Below are 18203 nucleotides of genomic sequence, written 5' to 3'. Positions count from 1 at the left end.
GATGACCTGGTGTATGTGTAATAGAGAGGTGTCTGGTATATAAGACTTTGACCTCTGTTATTATGCACAGGTCAAGGGGCAGCATTGTGGCAGTTTGTTGAGCAGTAGGCTAGGCTAGAATTCATCACTCATTCTGAGTGATAAATTCATAAATTAATTGAATTTAACACTGCCCATTGTTCCCATATTGGCTCTTCATGAATGAAATGGATTCATTCACCTTCTAAACTGATTATGTTCAACAGGATTTGATAGCCCAACGTGGCCAGATAAACTGTTAATCTGCAATGAAGCATTATGCTGTGGTAAATTAGTTCAGCAACTAAAATAATTAGTCAGTGTGAGCAGCAGAACCTGTTCTTGCTGGCTTGTGGGAGCTTGAATCCTGAAACAGTTGTCTTAAAGATCTTTGACAAAAGGGTATAAGCTCTTGCTTTTATTCATGGTATTGATCCAGTGTGGATTCATAACTGTAAGGGAAGTGTTCATTCATGTTGTGTTATATGTATCTCCTCCTTGTCACAATAAGTTGCATCTTTTTTCTTACAGTACACTAATGGTGACTTTTCATCATGCAAAACAGCACATATCTGTGCAAAAAATCCCATGTGAGTTCCCAATACAATTCCCAATGCAATTGAATTGCTATCTGGTCAGACAATCGCTTCCTTGTAAGCGAATGTTTAGAATGACTGGACTGCTGTTCACATTTTTGTCAAAACATGGTACCGTCCCTCCTTCCTAATCTGCATGGGGACAGGTTGAACCAGAAGTATCTATCACCATGTTGTCACATCAAGCAGAGTCCTGTATGCTCTCATGGGTTGTTGTGTGCCTGCTATCTGGTTTGATTCCCAAATGGCACCCTATTCCCTATATAGTGTACTACTTTTGAACAGAGCCCAATGGATAGTACACTATAGTAGTAGTACACTATAGGGAAAAGGCTGCCATTTAGGACTCAACCCCGTATTATGTTCACATGACATCTCTTTATGGCAAAGAAACTTGACCTTCTTTACCTGCTGTACCTTCCAGCCTCCTCCCTTTATTGTCCCCACCTGGATTTATTACAGCATACAGTAACTCCCAGCCGAATGTTTACCCAGGTCTGTTCCCTGGTGTGTGTGCGTGTGGCGTGCATGCATGGAGGCATGTGTGTGCTAGAGGTGAGGGAGGAGGGGCCAGGGAGAGAAAGAGAGAAGGAAAAAGAGGGAGGCAGCAATAAGTCTATGGGAGAGAGGGAGAGAGGAGGCTTGGGCCAGCTGAGAGAAACTGTCAGAGTATCAGAGCTGTTTCAGACGGACATTGTAGCGTCATTCACTGAAGCAGTACAGTATTAGGAATCATAAACAGTACACTGGCTAACTTGACCTGGGATGACACTGAACCCACACACACGCATGCACACTTAAAGTAGAACGCACATCTATAGACTTACACACAGACAGGTAAAGGCCCAGTCCCCTTGGAGGGGTACCGGCCCTGTCAACATGGGGAGCTCTCAGTCCCAACAGAAGAAGAGGGGCTGGGCAGCAAACTCAACCAAGAGGAAGACAAGTAACATGTGAGTGAATTGTTTTCTCTAATACCTGTACTTACAGTAACATAAATAGCAGTGGACTGTTATCACTATATGAGCTATTGGGACAATGATATTCTTGGTGAATGTTTCATGAGTTCTTGTTTGTCATAGGTTGTGACGTCTTGTAGGGGGAGTTTACTGTGTACTTGGATGTTTTGAGTTGTCAACTTTGTTATGGCTTGAGGAGAATGCTTGTGACCTGTAAGAATGTTTGTGGACCAGAAAGGAACCAGCTTAAATAAATAATCTTTGTTCAAAACTAAGTGTTGGAGACACTATAGTTCACTAGTAGATTTAGACAGAGCATGGGGATAGAGTTGCTCCCTGCTTCACACACACTATGTAACTTTTCTCTATTTTTGGATTTCAAAACTACTACAATAGCACAATATCGTCACTTGTCATGTTGTATTTTTGGGCTTGATGGTGTGGAAAAATACGGCCTTTGCTAGTTTTTGCAAGTTATATGTCTTATTATTCCAATTGAGGGATACATAGGACTTCAAATGAGAATAGCTGTGGGAAATTGATTGAGATCAGTCATTTAGTATGCTGTGTATTACAAGCATACACTATGCAACAGTGTTTAAAACAATCAGTGTATGCAGTGTGTTGTCATCTCCAGGAGTTTCATACTAGAGTGTGAATGAATGGTCTCCGTTCAGCAAATATTCACATACCCCCACTCACTCAATAATAAGGCTTCACAACAGCCTAGAAATGTAGTGTCAGATGTTTGTCTACCGTACCCTCTAGTACATGGTCTGTTTTTGTGTGTGTGCGTGTGCGTGCGCGTGTGCGTGTGCGTATGCATGCACACATCTCTGATAATAGGGTATGATGTAACTATTCACACTATCGAGTGCCTATGAATCTTGTGTATTGAATGCTGCCTTTCTTTTCCAATACTTCCAATGGATCTGAGCTGTTTGCAAAGATACCACTGAGATACGTGGAGACATTTTACAGTTGCTGATTAAATGGAAACCCTCAGTTGTTTCATCATGTTTTGTTGAGCAAAGGAAGGGTTAGCTGGCTAACTGATTGATCTCACTGTGTGAAATACATCCTGGGTTTCCACTAGTCCTCCCTGTACTGTCAATGTTTACATGAGGAGATGTCTCTCCGAAAGGGGACCACTCTGCCCCCTGCAGGTTATGCCCACAGAAATAGAATAACCATAACGGAGAATCGCATTCAAGACAATGTACTGTAATTCTATCTCTATGGTTATGCCATCTCAATAACAGATGAGGCAGCGGACGTAATGGATGCATTTAACCCTCATGCTTGTACTAATACAGTAAACTGTACCTCACATAAAAGATCAATAAAGGCTGCATCACTGTTTGTGTAATAGAGGTGGTTCAGAACCTTGATTGTGTGATGACCTGTCCTGAGACCTGAGTTTTGTCGGCTCCCAAAGCTAATACCTAGGCTTTAGCTCAGCAGGCTAACAAATATCGATATTATGGTGAGCTGTTACTGATGGACCACGTTAGATAGATCCATTTCCGGTCACAGTGGTGAAGTCATAAATCAGAAGTTGTGCCGTAGGCAGTCCTTTAAAGAGGTTAACTGATTTAAATTGGGCCCTGAAGCAAAAGGTTGCCCTTTCCCTCTGAATCTGCTGCCACAGGGGACCTTTTGTTTATGTTGTGTAGAGATGATTGTCAGGTTCTTCCACTTTCTAAGGTCAATGATATAGATAAAGATAGCTGCTAATACTTTACAAGACACACACTGTGGTGACTTTGTGCTATCCCACTGGACACAGACGTCAATACAATATCTATGCCACGTTGGTTCAATGTCATTTCATTGAAATGACGTGGAAATAACGTTGATTCAACCAGTGAGTAGGATGTCATCTAAAAAGATGTATTAAAATCAATAGTCACCTAAATGACATAATAAGATGTTTAATCATATGTTTAACTTGGGTAAAACAGGACATGGTTATCAATATCAATTCATTACCCACTGTTTGCACAAATTGCTTGGAAATGCAACAGCTGGCTCTATGTGAGCCACTCACACATCCTATTTGCATTGCAAACACGGGTCAGTTCAGACAGGGGATATCTGTGTATACTGTAACATCATACAGGACTTTGTTGTCTCATCATTTACCATGTGCAGTGTCCTGGACTGGGCAGGGCTGGCTGGGAAAACACCTGTAACACTGCAAACAGGTGCTCAAGACCTTGGGGTATGTTTTAATATTTATACTGGAAGAAAAAGAAATGCACACCTATTTAGGCGAGGTGCTGGCTAGCGGAGTAGAAAACTTAAAAATAAAGGAGAGCCGCACACTCTAGGAGCTCAGATGCAAAAATATAATTACCAACGTTTAACAGCCAAGCTGTCTTCATCAGGGAATAATCACAAACACTGAGGGATGACTCGTCTATATAGTGTCAAAAGACACACAGGTGTCTGTAATCATGGCCAAGAGTGGCCTAATATAATTGGTTAATTCTCAAATATTAAAATGGCATACAAAGAGCAGCATACAAAAAACAAATGGATAACATACGATCATAGATTCATTTTAGACTACACAAGCTTACAAACAATTACAATGGCAAAGTTACAATATGTGTATGTGAAACCGCGTGAAACTAAAAATGACCTTATTTGAGACTTATTTGTATGGTTTACGACATTCACATTTTATAGATATCATTCCATATAGTTGTAGGCCTATATTATTAAAGAGGTATACAGTGATGAAATCAGGACAGCCAGAGAACAGGGTAAAATAGGCCACTCAAGCAGTAGGTGGAGCAGTTTCTGCCACCAGATGGCGCTCTCATCACATGAAGGGGATTTTCCACAGGGAGACTACAGTGCAAGGCTTATCAAACCTGGGATTTGTCCTAAATGGCACCCTATTACTTATATAGTGCACTACTTATGAGAAGGACCTATAGTGTGGCTGGTCCCAGATCTGTTTGTGCTGGTGTGACAAGAACCCTCGGAGTTGGCAAGACAGAAGAAACAGATCTGGAACTAGACTAAAGCTGTGTTTGAATACTCATACTAACCGCACCACCCATACTATTTGTGACGTAAATTGAGTATGTAGTGTACAGTATGTTAGTGTGGGTATTCTAACACAGCTTAAATGTAACCTTACATACTAGGTAGACAAGGCATATATAATAGACACGCGAAGGCATAGAGATCAGTCTATAGTCATGATTGGAAAGCAGTTTAGATGTCTGTACGTGGATGTGGTCTCCTCCACCTCTCCTTGTGTAGACTCGAAAAATGACTTAAATTTTTACAACTCTCTGACAATACATGAAAAAAAAGTAGGCAAATGTTAAGTTTCAGTGATACAGAGACACATGAGATAACTGTTATAAGACGTTGTGTCTTTGAGCCTATGTTGTGCAGAGCGTGGTGATTTTCCCTGTCAGGTTTTTGGACAGGTGCAGTACAAGTCATGTGCCATGGATGAAAATAACAATGATCATTATCACTGCTCTGAAAATAGACTCACTTCCACATATGGCTATGCAACAGAGGGGCTCACAACAGCTGACAGATGCTGGCATGTTACATAAACTAATAAAATACATTGTGTTACTTATTATTTATTTATCTCTCTCTCACACACTCACATATACACAAATACACACATGCACACAGAGAAAGCGAGAGAGGGGGAGAGGTCAGATCCCCTTATGAATGTTGTGGATCACACCAAGCAGCAACAAAGTTCCCATAATGAGAAGTTTGGAGGGAAATCAGGCTTATAACTTTATAGAAGAGGACAGACTGGGATGAGGACGTATGAAATGAGGGCCCTGCCATACATAAAATGTCTTCCTTTGCCTGGAGACAGAAATAGCACCAGTGAGGACAGACAGAGCAGCTGGCTAATACAAAACCCACTACAAATGCAAGTGTGTGTGTGTGTGTGCGTACTTGCATAACGTGTGTGTGTATGCGTGCGCGTGCATGTTTGTGAGTGACGAAGAGAGTGTGAGCCTGTTTGTGTTGGCGACATCAGAGAAAGAGAGAGTTGGGTGTCTCCTAACATGCCTGTTTGTAGCTACATATTTACTAACTAGTATATGTTGTGTTGCATGCCTACCAGAGGGATTCACCTCCTTAACTAATATTGTCATCACAATCTTAGCTCCACCCTGTCTGGTAAAAGAGAAGAGAGGAAGTAGCCAAAGAGGATTTCTACTTGTGAACGATTGTTATTGTTCCTCCATGCTTGGCTCACTAGAGATACGATGTTAGCAGGCTGTTGTGCAAGGCCCGCTTTCCTGCATAAGGCCATCCTTGTTATTGGGTGTTCAGTGTAAGACTGGCATCATGACTAAACATAGATTTAGTGTTGATGTTTGTGAAAAGCAGAGAAAAGTGAGAGGTTGCTCCGATCAGTGAGGACATGTGCCTTGATGAGACAGCGAGACAATGTGTTAGGGGATGTGTCATATTCCTTTACCGTCCTCTTTACTAGCCCTCAGACAAGCGTGCGTGTGCTAGCCCTCTGCTCATCCAGCAATGCCCGATGGAACTGGGACGCCCTGTCTGTATCCTGGGAAAGGACAGGGGAGAGGGGATCATGGTCATGGTGTCATGGTGTGTGTGTGTGTGTGTGTGTGTGTGTGTGTGTGTGTGTGTGTGTGTGTGTGTGTGTGTGTGTGTGTGTGTGTGTGTGTGTGTGTGTGTGTGTGTGTGTGTGTGTGTGTGTGTGTGTGTGCTTGTGTGTGTGTGTGTGTGTGTGTGTGTGTGTGCTTGTGTGTGTGTGTGTGTGTGTGTGTGTGTGTGTGTGTGTGCATACATGTGTCTGTGTCTGTCTGTGACTGTCTCAATGTCTGACTGTGTGTGTTTGACTCTGAGACTGTAGTCTCAGTGCGGATCCATTTTACCCATACAATTATTTTTTTGGGGGGTGTATTTGTATTTTGTATTTATTAAGGATCCCCATTAGCTGCTGCCAAGGCAAGGGCACAGCAGTAGATGGTTGCTGGGAACAGACACAAGCATTTGTCTAATTACTACAGTAGTTCTATTCCCACTGACAGCAGGCCCGGGATTTAAACCAGCATCCCAGTGTTATTATTTTGGCTTCATAAAGGCTTTACGACAGCTTCATTAAGCCGGAACAGATAACATTGGCAGTAGAATGGCCTTACTGAAGGGCTCTGTGACTTTCAATGTGGCACCGTCATAAGATGCCACCTTTCCAACAAGTCATCAAATTAATGCCCTGCTAGAGCTGCCCGGTCAACTGTAAGTGCTGTTATTGTGAAGTGGAAATGTCTAGGAGCAGCAACGGCTCAGCCACGACGTGGTAGGCCACACAAGCTCACAGAGCGGAACCACCGAGTGCTAAAGCACGTAGCTCGTAAAAATTGTCTGTCCTCGGTTGCAACACTCACTACCAGGTTCTAAACTGCCTCTGGAAGCAACGTCTGCACAATAACTGTTCGTCGGGAGCTTTATGAAATGGGTTTCCATGACCGAGCAGCCGCACACAAGCCTAAGTTCACCATGCGCAATGCCAAGCAACGGCTGGAGTGGTGTAAAGCTTTCCACCATTAGACTCTGGAGCAGTGGAAACGCCTTCTCTGGAGTGATGAATCCCGCTTCACCATCTGGCAGTCCGACGAACAAATATGGGTTTGGCGGATGCCAGGAGAACGCTACCTGCCACAATGCATAGTGCCAACTGTGAAGATTGGTGAAGGAGGAATAATGGTTTGGGGCTGCTTTTCATGGTTTGGGCTAGGCCCCTTAGTTCCATTGAAGGGAAATCTTAACGCTACAGCATACAATGACATTCTAGACGATTCATTGCTTCCAAATTTGTGGCAACAGTTTGGGGAAGGCCCATTCCTGTTTGAGTATGACAATGCCCCCGTGCACAAATGGTTTGTCGAGCTCAGCGTTGAAGAACTTGACTGGCCTGCATAGAGCCCTGATCTCAAACCCATCAAACACCTTTGGGATGAATTGGAATGCCGACTGCGAACCAGACCTAATCGCCCAACATCAGTGCCCAACCTCACTAATGCTCTTGTGGCTAAATGGAAGCAAGACCCCCCAGCAACGTTACAACATCTAGTGGAAAACCTTCCCAGAAGAATGGAGGCTGTTATAGCAAAGGGGGAACCAACTCCATATTAATGCCCATTTTGGAATGAGATGTTTGACGAGCAGGTGTCCACATACTTTTGGTCATGTTGTGTATATTGCTATCATCTTGCCTATTGCTCATTGGGTACAGTACACAGTGGAGGGAAGGTCATGTAATGTATAATTGGAGGTGAACAAACAGCTAACTCCCCCAGGCTCTTCAGGTATTTCAAGCAGACAGCAGTGTTATCAGTGAGAGCTAGGTCGTGTTTCAGTCATCTAGAATGGCTTCCTCACCGTATCTCCTTTCCTTGGTGACAACTGATAGGCATGAGGGAAAAGATACGGTCAGGTTTCTACTTTAGCCAATAAAGACCTTGTCATGTCAGCGTTCATGAAGGACAAGAACATTTTAAAGGTAATTAGGAAAGGAAAATAACATCCTAAGGAAACTAGGAAAGGAAGGGAATTGATGACTATTGGAACAGGGAGCCAGAGAGTGACAAGGGCCATGCTTGGCTATCTGTCGTCGCCTGGCTGGGTTGTCGGAGGTGGGAAACGGTTAACGGTTAAACAGACTAAGGACTGGGGTGCTAGGGAGACTTAATTCCAAACCCCTCTGTGCTGTAAAACATGGAGCTCCACTGACTCCACCACTCTGCTACACCAGACTCACTCCTCCTCTCATAAGCCCTAGTTTGTTTTGCCTCTGCTTTTTGCATGAGTGTGGAATGGCTGCTTGACTGGGAGCTACCACTCTATCACCACAGGGGCCGCCAGACTCACTGGTCCTGAGAACACAGCATTCTTTGGAAGCCGCAAGCTTCCTTTCTCCCCCTATGTTCTTTCACAATGGGCTGTCCCTGAAGTAAAGAGGGAGAGAGAGAGGGAGAGAGAGAGAGACAGAGACAGACAGAAAGTGAGAGCTAGGCAGTGCTCTGGAAGCCTAGCTGATCATTGCTGTGATATTCTGACTGCCCCAGCAGCTGAGAGAGAGGGCGCGTGACAGAAAGAAAGAGAGAGAGAGAGAGAGGGAGAGAGAGAGAGAGAGAGAGAGAAAGAAATAGAGAGAGAGAGAGAGAGAGAGAGAGAGAGAGAGAGAGAGAGAGAGAGAGAGAGAGAGAGAGAGAGAGAAGGATAGAAGACTAGAAGCCTCTTTCCTTTCTATGAAAAACAAGTTCCCAAATAGAGCATCAACAGCAAAGTGCGGAGTGGAGGGAGTGTCTCGTCTCTTCAGGGGGAGCTGCTCACTAACATGAAGAAGAAAATAGTCCAGAGGAGCTACTACTAGTGGAAGATCTTTAAGAGGGGGAGAAGAAGACCAATAGTGTCTTTTCAGACACAATTCAAACCGATAGTGTCTATTGACTCTACTCAGACTAAAGGAGAAAGCCAAAAACTTTGTTGTCGAGGATGTCTTGGCTGTCGCCCATATCATGGGCCAAGTGGACGTGGACAGCAGTCCGGGGAGCAGAGGAGGGAGAGGAGGTGGAGCGCCAGGAGGTGAAGGAGGAGAATGGACTGCTGCCCTGCGGAGGGCAGCGAGAGGAGGAGGAAGAGAGATCTCAAGGCTGCAGGCGAGTGTGTTTGTTGGCTACATTGGAGCCTTGAAGCCTTTTAACAGTGAGAGCCCCGCAAGGCAGCTGGAGGGAGAGGGGCACCTGCTTTGCTTTTCCACCTGTGGGGTTTGTGACTTGGTGTTGTTCTAAAGGGGGGATGAGCAGAGAGACAGAGAAAGTGAGAAAAAAGAAAGAAAGAAAAATGCATTTGACTGTTAAACAGTTTTTTCCTACTGTAAGGTTCTCCCAAACAATGTTGTGTTATAGGCTTACTAGTTAATTCACGAGTGTGTGTGTGAGGTGTGTGTGTGTGTGAGAATTTTAACACGCCTCATGTATTTTATTATTGTCCCACACCACAGATAGATACAAACGAGTGATGTCATCTTAATAAAGCACACACTGTGTGTCCCTGTTCCTTGTGGGGGGGGGGGCAAGACATTCCCCTGCTTATAGTGTTATCACGCAAGGATGTGTGATAGAGATGGAGAGAGATCAGCATACAAATATATATTTTTATAGCCGTGTTTAATTGCTATACCTATAGCACAGCATTGAGTGGTGGTGAGTCTTATTTCCAATCACAGCTACTATTAGTTGTTTATCAGATGTAGTCAACTGGTCTTGCACATGACAGCTATGCAAACGCATTACATTTAAATAAGTACACATACTACAACATGTAGAGGACACATAGTATATTATGTACATAATAGGTTTGTATTTCCAGATATTCTAGTGATATGACCATACTCATCTCTCTCTCTCTCTCTCTCTCTCTCTCTCTCTCTCTCTCTCTCTCTCTCTCTCTCTCTCTCTTGCTCTCTCTCTCTCTCTTGCTCTCTCTCTCTCTCTCCCTCTCTTTTGCTCGTTCTCTCTCTCTCTGTTCCAGTTCAGACTCAGAGGGCCACTTTGAAACCCCAGAGGCTCAGAGCCCTGTCCACGCTCCACTCCAATTCCCAGAAGAGCTGGAGACCTTCACCACTGACAGAGCAGGTGAGATCATTGCTGCTTGCCTTCAACACAGATAGAAGTAGGCACAAAACACGCCAAAAAAATGTACATGCCTGTATTCAATTAAATTTTAAAAAGTTGTCTAGCCCTGAAGGGGCAATTATTTTTGGACACATGAGTCAGCAACCACAACAACAAGAGCATGACAGCATACCACAACCATACCATAATGACATACCACACATAGCAACTTCACAGGAAGGGATGTTGTAGGGATATTATGCCACAAAATAGTCCCTCACAACATCTACAGTACATGGTATGGCCTACCATGACACCCCAACATCCTTTTCATTTCACTCCCACAACCACGCACCATTGACTGACCATCACCTGGAGAGAATGCATTAGCTGGCTGGCTTCTTTTGGAGTTTCCATGGCAACAATAGAGCTTTGTCATTCTGTCTGTGCATTTCCTGCAGGGAACTGTTTGTTTGTGTGTGTGTGCGCACATGCGCATGGTGCTTCAACTTTTAACATTCCCTCAGACATGGTTTTCAATAGGCTGTTTTCATTAAAAAAAGATAGTCTTTGGTAGAATCAAGTAGATTTAGTGCTTCAGACCATTTGATGACTGTCCATTAATAATGTTTTCTTAACTGAAACTGCAGATTGCGTTTGCTCTCAAAGGACTGCTACTGCCTTAGATTAAACTGCACCTACTGTTGAGCTATTTTAACTCTGTTCCATCTGACATGTGGCCAAACGGAGGGAGGTGTACCATGCCACTGTAATTGAAGACATGTGCTTTGTCTGCCTACCGTACTTTTCTAGGTATGTATCTGACTGTTAGACATTCATGAAGGCCATTAAAGTTACATAGCACTTAAAGGTTGGTATTAAAGTACCTTATTCACACCAACAATTACGTATGTGGTGAGGGAGTAGTCACGGGTTGAATAAAGAACGTATCTTATCCATTCAGGTCAAACTGAGGGAGGTTACTCCACAACAATAGCATATGTGGCCCAAATAAAATATTATTATTGTAACATTGGATAAGTAAAAGGTAGAGAATGGGACCACGGCCTGCATGGGAATTGGCTTTTGACTATGGAACTCAGGAGGTCACCCAGGAACAAAAGCAGTTGCTCCTCCTTGTTTTTAATTGTCAGTGGGAGGGGTCAAAGGTCAGGAGAGTGACATCCCATGTGATGGAACTAAAAATATCTCCATTATATTGATGGGCCCCATCAGATAGATTTGGATCAATGGGCCCCATTGTGTTGTCTTGCTAATGGTTCCAGATCTGTTTGTGTTGTCTTGCTAATGGTTCCAGATCTGTTTGTGTTGTCTTGCTAATGGTTCCAGATCTGTTTGTGCTGCCAATTAAGCACAAGCAGATCTGGAACCCGGCTAGCATGAAGCTGCGGTACCTTTAAAAACCTTTAGTAGTGTACACAAAAATAACCAACTTTGTTGTCTGTCCTCCTACTCTCTGAGTACTCAACTACACTACATGACCAAAAGTATGTGGACACCTGCTCGCCTAACATCTCATTTCAAAATCATGCGCATTAACATGGAGTTGGTCCCCCCTTTGCTGCTATAACAGCCTCCACTCTTCAGGGTACAGTATTGTGTCGAGGCACAGATTTGGGGAAGGGTACCAAAAAATGTTTGCAGCATTGAAGGTCCCCAAAAACACAGTGGCTTCTATCATTCTTAAATGGAAGAAGTTTAGAACCACCAAGACTCCTCTTAGAGCTGGCCGCCCGGCAAAACTGAGCAATCGGGGGAGAAGGGCCGATGGTGACTCTGACAGAGCTCCAGAGTTCCTCTGTGGAGATGGCAAAACCTTCCAGAAGGACAACCATCTCTGCAGCACTCCACCAATCAGGCATTATGGTAGAGTGGCCAGACAGAAGCCACTCCTCAGTAAAAGGCACATGACAGCCCGCTTGGAGTCAAAAAATCACCTAAAGACTCTCAGACCACGAGAAACAAGATTTTCGGATCTGATGAAACCAAGATTGAACTCTTTGGCCTGAATGGCAAGCTTCCCATCTGGAGGAAACCTGGCACCATCCCTACGGTGAAGCATGGTGGTGGCAGCATCATGCTGTGGGGATGTTTTTCAGCGGCAGGGACTGGGAGACTAGTCAGGATTGAGGGCAAGATGAACGGCGCAAAGTACAGAGAGATCCTTGATGAAAACCTACTCCAGAACGCTCAGCACCTCAGACTGGGTGCGAAGGTTCACCTTCCAACAGGACAATGTCCCTAAGTACACAGCCAAGACAACACAGGAGTGGCTTCGGGACAAGTCTCTGAATGTCCTTGAGTGCCCCAGCCAGAGCTCGGACTTCAACCCGATCAAACATCTCTGGAAAGACCTAAAAATAGCTGTGCAGTGATGCTGTAATCTCTGCCAAAGGTGCTTCAACAAAGTACTGTGTAAAGGGTCTGAATACTGAATACATTTACAAAAATGTTTTTAAAAATGTTTTTGCGGTTTAAGCTACTTAGCTTATTCAAGCCTGTCTCAAAATACAACACTGCCCATTTAAGACAGAAAAAAAGCTCTTTACCCTGACTCACTTTTCAAAGATGGCTAGAAATGCCATTTTGTGCTCCTGTAGGAAGCAACCACTCCCCCATTGCTGACTAGAAATTCGCTATAACTGGGCTAATAACTCACTTACTAGCAAAGAATGTGAACAAATGTGCACAAGTGGCTACATGCAGCTTTTGCTTTGATCTCAGAACAAGTGCATCTACTCGAGACCACTCATGTGGTAAGCACAGTCCAGTTCAAAGTGAATAACACAGATCCATATATGACAATGGTCTATTTGCATATAGGGATACTGCAGCTCTGATTGGTTTTGTCCCTCTGGTCTGTAGAGTACGGGCTGAGTCGTGCTTTTTAATGCAATAGAATCCTACTCCAGTGCATTCTGCCTACAAGAAAATCTCTTGCATAGTTAGTTTTGCATACTAAGTCTTGCATAGGTTGTTTTGTTTCGGTATGTTGCAGTGAAAGTGGGTAATATTGGAAATTCCCACAGTAGCGGGAAACTTTGATAGTTTTAAGTGAAGGGGGAAACTAGAAAGTTGAGTGAAGTTCAATCTCGTGCTTCTCTGTGCAGGCTGATATTTCTTCTGAGTGGCAGTTCCGGGGGAGGGAACATTGGTTGGCACTATGCACTTGGACATGTAGCATTCGTCCATGGAAACACATTTCATGAAGCTCCCGACGAACCGTTCTTGTACTGACGTTGCTTTCAGAGCCAGTCTGGAACTCGGTAGTGAGTGTTGCAACCGAGGACAGACCATTTTTACCTGCTGTGATATGGTGATATTGGTGATATGTGATAGTTCAGTTTTTGCTTTGTCATTATGGGGTATTGTGGATGGATTGATGAGGGAAAAAAACGATGTAATCTATTTTTAGAATAAGGCTGTAACGTAACAAAATGTGGAAAAAGTAAAGGGGTCTGAATACTTTCCAAATGCACTGTAAAACATAGCCTAACCTTTTGTATTATGATTTCTATTGTTTGTACTGGTAATCTCAATAAAAACATAAAACATATAACCTTGAAGCCCTGGGTACAGTGATCTGAACTCTGATTAACTGATTCTAGAACAGTTAAACAGAATTAATATAGATCTGGGTACTAGGGTATCTTTGTAAGTAAGGCTGCAATGGACTATTCACCAGTGTTGTTATAACTCTCTTCCTCAGCCTCTCTCTTTGCTTCTCTCCACACACACACATGCGCACATACACACACACACACACATGCGCACATACACACACACACACACACACACACATGCATGCACACACATGCACACACACACTGAAGCACATTCACATATATGTAAACATACTAATGGCAGATTTGACTTTGCTTAGTAATGATTACAGTAGCTCTAAATATTTGGAATATGGGGATCAATGCTGCATTAAACGCTGTAGCAAATGAATTCCTCCACTCCACTGTATATAAATAATCTAGGTCAGAGGCTGACCCCTGTCTCCTAGCAACAGAATTTTGCATGAAAACTACTTTGAAGATGACAGCCATCATGAAACAGGTGTACATTCTAAAGGGAGTGTTGCAAAATCAATAGCTCTCTCAGTCTAACCTGTTATTCATTTATTAGGCAAGTCAGTTAAGAACAAATTCTTATTTACAATGACGGCCTAGGAACAGTGGGTTAACTTCCTTGTTCAGGGGCAGAACGACAAATTTTTACCTTGTCAGCTCGGGGATTTAATCTAGCCACCTTTCGGTTACTGGCCCAACGCTCTAACCACTAGGCTACCTGCCATTATAGTTTTTATATTTCCTTATCACAGTTTTCAGTCACATGAATGCATTGTTATGTTATTAGGTATTTAAAGAATAGCGTAACCATGGAAATATATGCATGCAACTGTATATTACTGTGGGATTGGTAGCCTTTCTCTTAACCTTTCTTAATATTCATACTGTAGCTAGCAACCTGCCTTGAGAAGGCTATTTTGTTGAAATTACAGCACACTCCAAATAATATATTTGATCAAATTTTGCATTTGTGGCTATGTTTTTTACTTGTTTTTGAGTCGACTTGTCAAATCCCCTCTCCTGCTTTTACCAGATGCTCTGGGGGAGGAAGATGAACAGCTGATAGTGTCTGGCCCAGCCAGGGATCCAGCTCCTAGCCTCCTCTTTAACGAGAACATGGGTCAGGCCAAGCCCCCCTTGGCCCCTGAGGAGGAGGCCCCTAAGGAGGGGCCACAAACACTGCCCAACACCACAGACACTGCAGAGGTTCAACCCCCAATAGCAGGCCCATCAGCCCAGACCAATGGAGCAGCAAAGGCCACTGCTTCTCTAGACTTAGGTCTACCTGAGGAGGATAGACCACTGGCTACTTCTCTAGACTTAGGCCTAACTGAGGAGGATAGACCACTGGCTACTTCTCTAGACTTAGGCCTACCTGAAGGGGAGAGGCCACTTGCTACCTCTCTAGACTTAGGCCTAACTAAGGAGGCTAGCAGTACAGAGACGCTTTGTAATGGACACCCCATAGAGACCATCCCTGAACCTCAGGCCAAACACACTAATACCATACCCCCTTCCCTGAAGATAAAGGGAGCCTTTTCCAGGGCTAGTGCACAGAGGGACGGGAACAGTGATATCACCCTAGTCCCTAAGGCAAGCTACAACTTCAACCTGGACCAATTCGACAACAGCTTCAATCCGTTGGCCAGTGGCGGCTACAAAATTCAGAACTCCCCGCCAGCTTTTGCAGCCGATGCCCTGCCCACAATAGAGTCGCTACCTGTACCTAGCTCCCTGCCCACACTGGGGTCGTTACCTGTATGCAGCTCTTCTCCACCGTTTTGTGGGACTAGTTCCTCACCTAAAATGGACGTTGAGGAGGTCAAAGATTCAGCGTCGGAGGCATCAGAGGAGCCCAAGCCTGTGAAGATGGAGTTTGGATTAGACGAGGCAGTCGAGGTAAAAAAAACACAGCCCAGGAGGATGGGTAAAAAGCCCAGCAGCAAGCTCGCCGTCAAGAAACCAAGGGCAAAAGCAACGACAACAGTACCTGCTCTAACGCCGGCACCCGAACCAGTAATAGCTGAACCGGTAGTAGAGACGGTTTCAGAAACGACTTCCGAACCTCTTTCCATGCCAGGTGCCTCCTTAAGTTTGCACGACGTTCCTATTCCCAAGTCCACTTATAACTTTGACCCCAATCAGTGGGATGACCCTAATTTGAACCCGTTTGGGGGTGGTGGTGTCAAAATAAGTAGTTCCCCGGTTTTGCCCAAAGGATCCTACAGCTTTGATCCTCACAACTTTGACAACTATGTGGACCCCTTTAAGCCATCTACAGCCCTGGGCAGCGAGAACTCAACCTCCCAGGATACCCCACCTCCTCCGCCAGCAGAGGAAGCAGTGAAACCAAAGCTGGAGAAGCCCCTGGATGAGGGGAAGAGAATGTGTCAGACTCCAAAGAAAAGCAAGGACAGGATCATCACGTAAGTCCTCTACACTCACTAGTGTTCCAACACTAGTATAGCCTTCTTCATGTTAGTTCTGTTTTCAGAATGTGGATTGTCTTAACAAGAAGAAAGCATTCCATTTTCTTCCCGTGTCTTTTAAAAACACTTGGCAATGTGTATTTTATAAAACAATACTGTCAGAAAGCGAGTAAACATGTTAGATATTGCTCAATGGCCTATGTGATACCAAACTTGGCTTCATGGTTCTCACATTAGGCTGGGAAATATATTTTTGCCATTTGCAAGGCCACTGGCATCATAATGTTTGTCAGAAGCCTGCTGCCAAATCTTCACCTCCCCAGCCAACTCCTAGAAACCTATCTCATAATGCTGAGCAGTACATCTCTACTCATTCCTCCTTCGCTCTCTCCCTCATCTTTCAATTTCCTGCTGTATTCCCTATTGACCTTCTCCCGCCAACCCTACCAACCAACCTCCACTGTCTGTCTATCATGCACCTTTTCTCTGCTTCTCCTCCCACCTTGTGTTCATTCGCCTCAGGACCACTGAACAAGTGAAGTTTCTCTGTTTTCAGTTGTAAGTAGTACTCCCTCTTTCCACACTCATTCTCTCTCTCTCGCTCTCTGGGTTGGTCTGCCATCTTTGCTTTCAGTCCTATTGCATGTGTTGTTATGATGAGAGCTCAGTGAAGGAGCTTTTAGTGTCCTGCACTCCTGCATGTTGGCACGTGAACCTTCCCCCTTAAAAAACATGCCTTCATCAGCTAGTAGGCTATTTCCTTAATGGTTGCCTTGTGAGTCTTTGGAGAGTTAAATAACAGATTTATATCTGCATAGGATTTTGCATAGTGCTGTGCAATACTGATTAGACCAATGGGAGAATAGTGTGTATCAACCATCTGCTAGCCTGCTATCCGCTGTCTAGAGCATATCGGACTGTTAGCTTAAGAGGCCCATCAGACAAATTCTTTGGCCACTATACCTATTTTGCCAATTGGCCTGGACTCTTTCACCACACGGAGCCCTGCTGATCCACGACGACTGGTCTGCCGACGTTACAGTACGAGGGGGCTACTACTGACTTCTTCCGTCACGACGTCCCTCTCAGGCCCTTCTGCTAGCTTGCTATCCCCGGCCCGCTAGCTGCCTGAATCGGCGTGTCTCCGGCCCGCCTGAGCAACTCACTGGACCCCTATGATCACTCGGCTATGTATGCCTCTCCCTAATGTCAATATGCCTTGACCAATGCTGTTTTGGTTAGTAATTATTGCCTTATTTCACTGTAGAGCCTCTAGCCCTGCTCAATACGCCTTAGATAACCCTTTAGTTCCACCTCCCACACATGCGGTGACCTCACCTGGTTTAAATGATGTTTCTAGAGACAATATCTCTCTCATCGTCACTCAATGCATAGGTATACCTCAACTGTATTCACATCCTACCATACCTTTGTCTGTACATTATGCCTTGAGTATATTCTACCATGCCCAGAAACCTGATCCTTTTACTCTCTGTTCCGAACGTACTAGACGACCAGTTCTTATAGCGTTTAGCCGTACCCTTATCCTACTCCTCCTCTGTTCCTCTGGTGATGTAGAGGTTAATCCAGGCCCTGCAGTGCCTGGCTCCACTCCCACTCCCCAGGCGCTCTCATTTGTTGACTTCTGTAACCGTAAAAGGCTTGGTTTCATGTATGTTAACATTAGAAGCCTCCTCCCTAAATTTGTTTTATTCACTGCCTGAGCACACTCTGCCAACCCGGATGTCCTAGCCGTGTTTGAATCCTGGCTTAGGAAGACCATCAAAAACCCTGAAATTTCCATCCCTAATTATAACATTTTCCAACAAGATAGAACTGCCAAAGGGGGCGGAGTTGCAATCTATTGCAGAGATAGCCTGCAGAGTTCTGTCTTACTATCCAGGTCTGTGCCCAAACAATTTGAGATTCTACTTCTAAAAATCCACCT

At 44.3% G+C, this 18203-nt stretch overlaps 1 protein-coding gene across 4 annotated transcripts in view; it reads left to right on the top strand.

Annotated features, from left to right (window-relative positions):
* The window catches only part of LOC129815332 (phospholipase DDHD2-like), a 56932-nt gene that overhangs the window by 17695 nt on the left and 21034 nt on the right, over positions 1 to 18203 (top strand). For 2 of the 4 annotated variants that reach the window (XM_055869043.1, XM_055869042.1), the window contains exons 1-3: positions 8603 to 9270; positions 10145 to 10248; positions 14860 to 16252. In XM_055869043.1, the coding sequence (XP_055725018.1) occupies positions 9107 to 9270; positions 10145 to 10248; positions 14860 to 16252 (1661 nt within the window). In that variant the 5' untranslated portion in view covers positions 8603 to 9106. Of the gene's footprint in view, positions 1 to 1229; positions 1568 to 8602; positions 9271 to 10144; positions 10249 to 14859; positions 16253 to 18203 lie in introns of those variants that run through there. The other 2 variants (XM_055869044.1, XM_055869041.1) reach the window with 2 other exon arrangements.

The sequence above is a fragment of the Salvelinus fontinalis genome, chromosome 18, assembly GCF_029448725.1.
Source record: "Salvelinus fontinalis isolate EN_2023a chromosome 18, ASM2944872v1, whole genome shotgun sequence".
Lineage (NCBI taxonomy): Eukaryota > Metazoa > Chordata > Actinopteri > Salmoniformes > Salmonidae > Salvelinus > Salvelinus fontinalis.
This window is presented reverse-complemented; position numbering and strand designations above follow the sequence as displayed.